Raw genomic sequence first — 9,373 nt, forward strand, 5'->3', positions numbered from 1 at the left:
TGAAGAGATTACGAAATCGACATCGCTCGGTGTACCAGTAATTACATCGCTTTGAGGATTCTTTTTTTGTCAAGCTCAAGCTGTCATAATATCTCTATAAGTTTAGGGCTGTTGACAAATGCGGCTTCCGAATGGTTGGGTCGAAGCAAGCACGGGTATATAATACATATGGAAATGCCAATATAATTCTATATTATCTGATTCTGTTGATAATAGTGTTTTTGGCTATCCGGGTTGAGAACGTCAAAATGATATATAATAGAATCTGTGAGCAGTACGGCATGCCATTTATATCTGAACGACAGAAAAATTACCTAATTCAAAATAGAACATTGGTTTTATTCGGCTGATCAGAAGAGATCTGATTTTTGTTCACACAAGAAGGCAAGTGAGATTTTGTTTAACGAAGTAATAACTAACGTGAAGCTTTCGAGACTGCGATCGGCGCAGGTATACCAACGTATAACCAAGAAACGTGCACGTCTATTATACGAATATATCTGTTTTAGCTTAAGCGACAAATTTCAGTATGTAGACATTCTCGCCAATTACATATACGGCCAGGCGCATCTCCGATAAAAGCTTCCAATCGTTTCTCTTATCGTATAAAATAGCTGGCCATGCCTTGCGCTGACACGTGTTATTTTTATCCAATTGCTAGTGCGCTTAATATGCGCCTTCTAAATAGAATTCTTTCCCACAATTACGTCATTTCCTGAAATGATCTTCATGTTGAGCGGCGTTTCGCTTATGATACATATAAGGAACTGCAGTCTGCGCGCGGGCGATTTCAAAATATCTTTTTGCACTACTTTCTGTTTTCGTCTTGTCAACGTATATTTATTCGATATCCTGTTTGTAGGATGTGCACTGTATAAAATAAATACGCCATCATATAAACGATCGAAGGTTCAGGTTAACAGTATCAACAATTCAAAGTTAAGGTTAATAATATTACTACTATTGCTCGGTAAGTAAATTGATATAAATTCTCAATATACACAATCGCAAGGCTGAGACAGAATTGTTATCCCATGATAAAGGTTACTGTATAGAAAATTCTTGTATTTGATACTCTTGTATATTGTTACGGAAATCCTATAAATGTTTATCCTTCGTTTATCGACCCTGAAAATGCAAGGCTTGCGTTACAGACGTACGCGCATCTAGGATGAATTTAGAAAGACGCCAAATAATAGGTACTACACAACTAAGCGATGAGATACAGATCGTATAGGAACGATAGGACCACCAAACAGAAATTCGCTTACTGTTTTCGATGACGTTGGAACCTAGGCATTGTACGGGAACCTGCTTGCAAGATTTTGTTAGTGTAACTAACATTGAGTTATTCTTTTAATTCGTCGGTAGGTATGGATGATCTACTTTTAGGGACTAAGCTTCTTCTAACGTTATTTTGAAGAGATCTGAGGACACTTGCTGTACATGGCACGCGCTTCAAGATGTTCCTGCTTCATATGTAGAGGTTTTTATATTAGGGTCTCACTCGAAGGAATTTTGACCCAATCGAGAATCAATCTTTCTCAAAGAAATTCCACTTAACATGGGCCCATTGAGCAAGGCCTCAGATCTCAGTCATAGGCGGCAATATGTTGATGCCTGTCAGCGCTTCCACGGTCTTTTGGTAAGCAAGCTGATCAATTCATGCTCCACACATAGCTCATTATCTGTGAATGCTCATTTATAGCACAGTAAGAAGGCGATCCTATCAATAGGTCCAATAATTCTAACGTACGATATATCATTGCGACACCTCAGTCGTGAGCCTTGTGGATGCACCTAGGTCTGATAACTTCTCCTCGTAACTAAATTTGCTTTCTAGAACTTGTTGTCACCCTGAAGTGATAGGCTTTGTTACAGTTTCAGCCGCAACAACCGATTCCACTGAGGCGAAAAAACACTAGAATGGCCAAAAGACGCGACACAACTACCCATAAAAACAGCAACGTACATTAAATGTAAGTACATTCCTACAATTCGGCCGTATGGGCCTTTTGGGGGCCTGTGTGCCTATTGAAGGAATTGGATTTACAATGTAGCAGTACGGTATAACTTTGATGGTCTTTTCTTTAATCGACAGCAATAACGATCTAATAACACGTGTTATAAAGTAGATTATACGTTACAACGTCCTATTGTCTAGTTCCCAGTGCATATTTTATTAGCAGTGTTATGCTAGCAAACCGTGGATTGTAGTGGTAAAGGTAATAATTTTATACGGAAAAATTTTGGATAAGCTCAGTTGTGCTAGCAATGGATGTCTTCTTGATATTTACTTTCGTAGCAGGCCTAATCGACTATTCTGCGCAAGGTAAGTAGGCGTTACCTTTTAAATATGTTAAAATCGTTCCAGCTCAACGTTCCAGTTCAATTAGTTCCTTAGAATGTTAAAACTGTTATTGAATTATTTGGGAAAATTTAACAATCTCGCAAGATTCGGAAAAAAAGAACCACACTGCCTTGGGATTATTGAATAGCAATAAATTTAGACAATTTAAATCACTTTATGGTTCATGCTAATTAAATAATACAGCCAATCTTTCGTTCGATGCTTAAAACTGCGTATCAAAACAAAAAAAAAACAATACTTAATACTTACTAGACAAGAACTTCATATTCCTTTGATTTTAACTACTTATAGAGAAGCCTAGCACACAATCAGTGGCGGGCTAAATGCATGACATCCAAAGGCTATGCATTTTTTGCCTTCTGTGATAACAAATGAAAAAAGACCACAAATTTTTGTTTATAGTTGAGCAGCACGAAACAGATTTTTTCCAAATACGTCATTTTAACTATATCTTCTTTTCTTTAACAGTGAAAATCGTTTAATCTATGTGACCGTTTGCGATAACCATAATATTGATTTATGCCGTATCTGTCTAGTATATATCGTTTGCCTTAGTCTTAACAAATAGAAGTTCAGCCGTTGTAGCCTTCGCGCTGAATCCAACATACACGTACAAATCTAACTCCCCTTAGATTTCAAGGTAAAATAATTCATTTCTCATAATTATAAAAATAACTTTATTCATTCACACATTTTGTGTAGTATTTGTCTTATTGGCAAGATTTCAAACGACGGCTAAACTGCTTTCATTGTGATAAAAAAAAAAATGCTAACGATAATGAAAGGTAATCCGTAAGTACATGTTGTGCGAATCCTCCGAAGGAGAGTAACTGTCCCTACTGATGATTAGAAATAGTTGTTTTCTTTTCATTTTCTCGAGTGCAAAAGTACAATTAACTTCATATTTTAAAGTTCCTAGCAACCAAAAATTACGTTTCTGGCACTCACGTTAGTGGAGAATCTGCGGTTCTTGTCCAGGCGTCCGCGATTTCAACTGACAATTGTTTGATATGTATGTGATAACCATCATCGCATTTCCGGAACTAATTCAACAGCTTGAATGATTTTACAAGATAAATTATTTAGATTTTGTCACCCGAGAAATTCTGATTTGAACCCTGATGTGTTTTTAATTGCTCCAATACGATATCGTACCGTTTGAAGGGACTTTCAGTTGTACAAAAATTGACCTTGTTCCATGTATTTTGATGGCGCCATTGCACCGTCAGCTAAGTAAAATTTCTGATAGTAACCTCACGTATTTTACGTTACCATTTCAGCAAGGACTGTAAAGTGGGCTTACGAAGGTCGAAATGGTACGTAATCAGGACTTATATATATATGTATAGTATGTATAATATATATATATATATATGATAATAATGTGTTTGTACGTAACATAGTGTGTGATATTAGGTTAAGGTAAAACGAAACATATCTATACTGCATCTCTATTTGTCATCTGCTACTAGAACTGTTCACCTATGTCGTCAGATACCAACTGCGGATTCAAGTAAATATAAGGACTTGTCCGTAACTATGTTTATGAATTTACAGCTGAATTGCTACTTTCAAAGGTTTTGAAAAACGCGCGTTCGGCAATGTTAACTGTTATACAACAGTTATTTTAAGCTGATCGCTCACTGAGCGCATTATCTCAAGAAGGTCAAGAAGACCATAAAGACGCATGGCTGTATCGGGCCTTATTGCACAGCTTCACAAATAGATATTATGAAAGAAATTTTGCGATTATTACCAAATCCTTTCCCCGCAACTCCGTATCCTAAAAATGAAGGTACTTCTCTTGGATCGAAAGGATCTACTTCGAGGAGTTCTTATTTTTCGCCGTAGTTGAACCGAACGTGTGTACTGATCACATAGTAATACAACGAAAATAGAAAGTTAAGACGCTCTATAGCTATGAATTACGAAATGTAGACGCGTGAACAGTCTGGTAGTTATTGACATGTACTTCCTTGAAAATCTAGATTCCAAAATTAGGTTCCATCTGTAAATTTTGGACACCATGTTAGGACCGTATCTAATAAGTGTCTTTTTCATACTGGTAGGATTTGAGAATTGGCCGAATATAAAGGCGAAAGGTTTCCAGTGTGGCGGTCGCCGGCAAAGTCCCATTGATATTTCCCGAACAAACTCCAAATATCGTCTTTTACCGAAACTCCGATTCTGTGGCTTCGACGTGGAGCTCGAAAATATTACCGCTTCAATTGTCCATGGGTCAGGTACAAAGTTCCAGCATGCAACCTTTACTGCTGTTCAACAGAATTATATAAGATAAAAATAAGCTAACGAATTATTTTTCATGCTCTAATTTACTGCGACTGGCTGTTTTTCGTTAGCAAGTATTACAGATTTACAGAATAGCAAACGCTACATTAGCGGAGGCCCTCTCACAGGTCGCTATAACGTGTTCGGGTTGCATTTCCATTGGGGTCGACGGCTGAGTTCTGGGTCTGAGCACACGTTCGATGGACGGCGATACCCAATCGAGGTGAGAAATGCGTTACAATTGTACATTTCTATTGATTCGTCCATGTCCATTTATTTTATTCAGGCGCTAACAAATCCATACAGTCATCAAATCTTACCGACTATTATAAATAATTAGATGTTTAATTAGATTATATATATATATATAATTTAATTAGATTAATTAGATATAATTAGAACGTTTACTATTATTACGTATACTATTAATTATGGAGCACAAGACATGCCGTAAACCTTCGGTTGTTTTGCCGCAGCTTCATATAGTGCATGTAAAAGATGATTATGCGACGTTTGAGGAGGCACGCAACCACCCCGACGGAATCTGCGTTTTAGCCGTCATGTTCGTAATCGGAAAACCGTTTTCGTCTACCGAGAGAGACGTAAGGCTTTTATTACGCTAGTAACTGGGTAACTCGATGAAGTGAAGGATTTAGAGTTCATTTTACATATATTTGATCGAGATGGAATATTTATCGAGCTTATATTATTGTAAGATTGAAAACTTATCACTTTTATGAACGTGAAGAATAAGATTTTAAAGGAATAATAAAAAATTTAATTGGGAATTAAAATAACACCGTTGATTTAAGATTTAAATAACTTATATATACATTATAATCCCTTAATAATAAACTAATATATATTTTTTTTTAGTTTTGAAAACAAACTATTCAATCCGTTTATTAAAAATATACATATCTTATATTATTAATTTAAATAATATAAGTTTCTCCCCTCACTGAGGGTAACTCGCTGTTCATTAGGGTTTCTAGCTCGTTCCAGAGTGGCGGGAAGGCTTACCTGACACGAAATACAAAGCGTGTTTTTTGTGAAAGTAAAAACAATTGCATACAATAAAAAATCGGCATTCGATGCACTTAACAATGCATACGCATCCTCAACTTATTACATATATCATTAAATGATTTTCATTATCGTTTACCCCTTCTAATTTCAGTTGCGTGCGCCGACCCGGCTTCAAAACGAAGCTGAGAAACATATAATGGAGTATTTTACGACAGTTTCTGGCTTACAAAAGCTTCAAATATGGAAATCTGGTTTTCGCCTTTCGGGTCTATTGCCGCTATACCCTCAACAATTTTACACTTATCGCGGCTCACTAACAACCCCTCCATGTAGTGAAGCAGTCATTTGGATACTGTTCCATCATAAGATTCCCATTTCGAGACAACTGGTGAGTTAATTAGGCAAAACGATGTTCTATAGTAATTGACTATGATACTTTGACCATTGAAGTAAAAAATTACCAAGACATGCAAGTATCTACTCTAGTTGAACACTATACAGCCGCGAGACGGTTTTACGAACGGACAAAAAAATAGAAGTATACTAAAGCTCAGCTTGGATTTCTGCTGCGGCAAAGCAAACAGCAAATTCAGGAAGCAGCTGCAAGATCTGCTTTAGACAATAGAACGCGTTGTTTCATATAGCGATACCTTCGGTGCGTCGCAAATCAACATTCGCATACTATTATATTCAATAAGACCACCCAGGTCCTAGTTTATAAGACGTCTGAGACAATCTCTGAAAAGTGGTCCTCTAAAATGGTCGGTGTTTTCAATTGAAAACGCCTGTAAGGTATACTCAATGCAGGCCAAACTATTGCGTCTTGACAACAATCAGTTTAATGGGTACAAGTAACCACGGACTGTGAACGCCGTGTTCAACTCAAACCAGACCTCTGCACAGATCACAACGAATTTCGTTGTATAATCGATTCTGGAAAATTCGGACGTTTATGGCGTCAACAGGAAATTAACAGTGAACGTTTCTTGGTTCGTACTAAGTACCGAGTTAGAACAACGGCATACAGGTTTGAAAACGACGTCTGAAGATCTTTGCAGGCTGCTTAGAAAAACTTTGTTTTTGTAATAAAAAATTTGTAGAAGTTGCGAAATTATGAAGACATTTTTATGTCTATGTTTTATACATTTACATACAGATTGCTTAATATATGCCACTGGAAAGTGAACCATGAAGAGGTTAACTCTCTGTCAGGATAACCTTTAGATTATATATCCCGTTAGATTGTTTAGGGTTACTGTGTACGTGTTCTCTATCGTTTATATGTATATAAAGGGTTGCTAGATGGCTAGGCGTAGGTTGATAATGCATGGTTTCCTCGACGCTAATCTTATGAATTGTAAGAATATAAAGTAGAGCAAGGTTTTATCTATTTTTTTGATTAAAGGAGGAGGAAACAATAGTTTTGCTAAAATATAACTTTCTAGCATTATCCGCTTTGTGAACAATTGTTAGTACATCGTGGTCATTAGACCTCGAACGATGAGCTATACAGAGTGACGATATTACCAAACATTTACTAGCAATTACCTCGTTTCCAATACACGAAACGTACTGCATATGTCATACTTGAAGTCCTAGTAAATTAAACTCTTAAAAATTTTCAGTGTTTACTCTGTCACAGTATCACTTCGCGTGTTTAACTTAGTTAAAACCAATTAGTTTCCGCTCGTTTTCCGATAGGAAAAATGGGTGCCTCCTGAGAAAAGCTCAACTTACTATTATAGAGTCAGAACAATTAGCAATAATGATTTAGAAGTTTACACCTTCGCTCTTAACTAGAAAATATGACTTCATCGGAGTCGTTCAGTTTCTCGGCTGAGGTTCTTATATAACCATTGTATGCTTTGCCTTGAAGCTATATGTTTAAGGTAACTTTGATGAAGGGGGTTTACGCAATACTATTTGCCATCTACTAATGTTAAAAGTTTGAAGAGCCACAATAAAAATGACACTAGCTTCATTTTACGTCTGGAACTGTCAAAGAGGGTGGCATTAATAGAATCGCTTTAAATAGGCTTTATTCAGTTTGTATTTACGGTGTGTACGGTTTTATATGTACGTTCAGCTTCTGCAATTCTTAGCTAGGGTACGAATATATGGGTTACACCCACATAGCTGAGCTAGCAGGGAGTTGTGCTTCACGATCCGCCAATACACAACTTGCACATGGTGATGTACATTTTAATCAGACTAACGTGACGCATGAGAAAAATGTGCACTCGAATAATTTTTCACTGCCAAATTAGCATTACAGATCATCTCATGGGAAATCCCGTAATTGGATAACAAAAGGCGAAGATCATGTATGCTCTGGATACGCTTAGTGATTTGCTTTAAAACAAAAAATTAAAGAAGATTGATTCATAGATATGAAATGATTTTTCAAGTAGACGGTTGTTTGTATATCTTAATGAATATTAATAATTTCCATATACTTCTTCCATATAATTAATTTCTCAATATCTACTAATGACTCTATTGTATTGCTTGGACCACCTTTTTTTTTTGACCTTGTTTGGTAGCCCGAAATTAGCGTGGTACTTAGGTCTGATCCATTGAGGTTGTGCGCATTCGGTTCGTGAGGAACTTCCACGAACAACATTCTCGACGTGTGTACGCACTCTTCCCTCTCATTAATATTCTCAATTATATTTTACAGCTTCGTCGTTTTCATGAACTCGAAGACAGTGATGGGCATCATACGTTTCGCAATTGGCGGTCGACCCAGCCCATCAACCAGCGTACCGTTTACCGTACCGTTAGATTTTGGGAAGCTTACTAAGACAGCCCACAATGAGAGGATGATACGAAACACAGTGGCCCAGATATCGATGCTCAAATCAAGGCCATTTCAGCGTAAGCACTCCTACTTCATAATATACGTTACGCTGCTGTAATTAATTTATTATCTAAACTTTGTCAATAAACTTTAGCATCTTTTTAAGCCTATTGATGCAAACATTTGTTCATGATGGCCTATTGTACTCTTACATTTCCAGAGTAACAAGAGACATTCACAGGGTGCATGCCTTATTACCTTACAAACATGATTTAAACCAATGTTTATAACGTTCTATCATATAACATAAGTCTCTTTGTGATACAATTAGGTAATATAGAACCACGGTTTTGTTTGCTTCTAACCGACACCTAAACTAACTACCTTCAAATAAGTAGATTATAAATCGAGTTCTAATATGAAACTGCTGTCACAGGATGCTGACGTATGAATGGAGTTAATTGTACGCCGGCATGCAGGATCTATCGAAATTTCCAACACTCCTGCAGGCTGGTATTCAGATATAATAGCAGCAAGTCGACTGATCAACTTGCCCTTCTGTAGAAAAATGTTCTTGACTAGCCAGTCGACCGATAATGCATCGATGACAAAAGGGCTATGCTAGTAATAATCGTGCACTTGCCGTCCACGCCATATCGTAGTTTAGAAGGTGACTGATCTTTGTGATCTGATGATGAGTGTACGAGAACATTGCCACACGGGCACAGATTGATGTTATCGGCTACGTTCGGATCAAGAGAGGCAGTAGTTTTATTTGCGACAAACGATAATTATTATCTTAGGTTCATCTGCAAGAAAGTAACTTTATAGCAAATACTGACCATCTAATAGAAATATAACAAAAATGAAAATTTCGCCGTCCC

The 9,373-nt window shown here is 37.0% G+C and overlaps 1 protein-coding gene across 1 annotated transcript; it reads left to right on the plus strand.

Moving 5' to 3' along the window:
* Positions 1–1,564: 1,564 nt before the first annotated feature.
* On the plus strand, positions 1,565–8,677 carry LOC111252635 (carbonic anhydrase 2-like). Its single transcript, XM_086992536.1, has 9 exons — positions 1,565–1,622; positions 1,911–1,979; positions 2,306–2,332; positions 3,652–3,687; positions 4,441–4,614; positions 4,732–4,883; positions 5,137–5,262; positions 5,841–6,077; positions 8,370–8,677. The coding sequence occupies exons 1-9, from the start codon at positions 1,565–1,567 to the stop codon at positions 8,490–8,492; spliced, it is 1,002 nt and encodes a 333-aa protein (XP_086848662.1). The 3' UTR covers positions 8,493–8,677.
* Positions 8,678–9,373: the final 696 nt, after the last annotated feature.

Source organism: Varroa destructor, unplaced genomic scaffold, assembly GCF_002443255.2.
Source record: "Varroa destructor unplaced genomic scaffold, Vdes_3.0 BEIS01000006.1, whole genome shotgun sequence".
Classification (NCBI taxonomy): Eukaryota; Metazoa; Arthropoda; class Arachnida; order Mesostigmata; family Varroidae; genus Varroa; species Varroa destructor.

Excerpts from the sequence above, each read along its gene's own strand:
- LOC111252635 (XM_086992536.1), top strand. The coding sequence starts at position 1,565 with ATGGGCCCATTGAGCAAGGCCTCAGATCTCAGTCATAGGCGGCAATAT. Across the intron at positions 1,623-1,910 it reads GCGGCAATATGTTGATGCCT|GCGAAAAAACACTAGAATGG; the intron begins GTCAGCGCTTCC and ends GATTCCACTGAG. Across the intron at positions 2,333-3,651 it reads AATCGACTATTCTGCGCAAG|CAAGGACTGTAAAGTGGGCT; the intron begins GTAAGTAGGCGT and ends TTACCATTTCAG.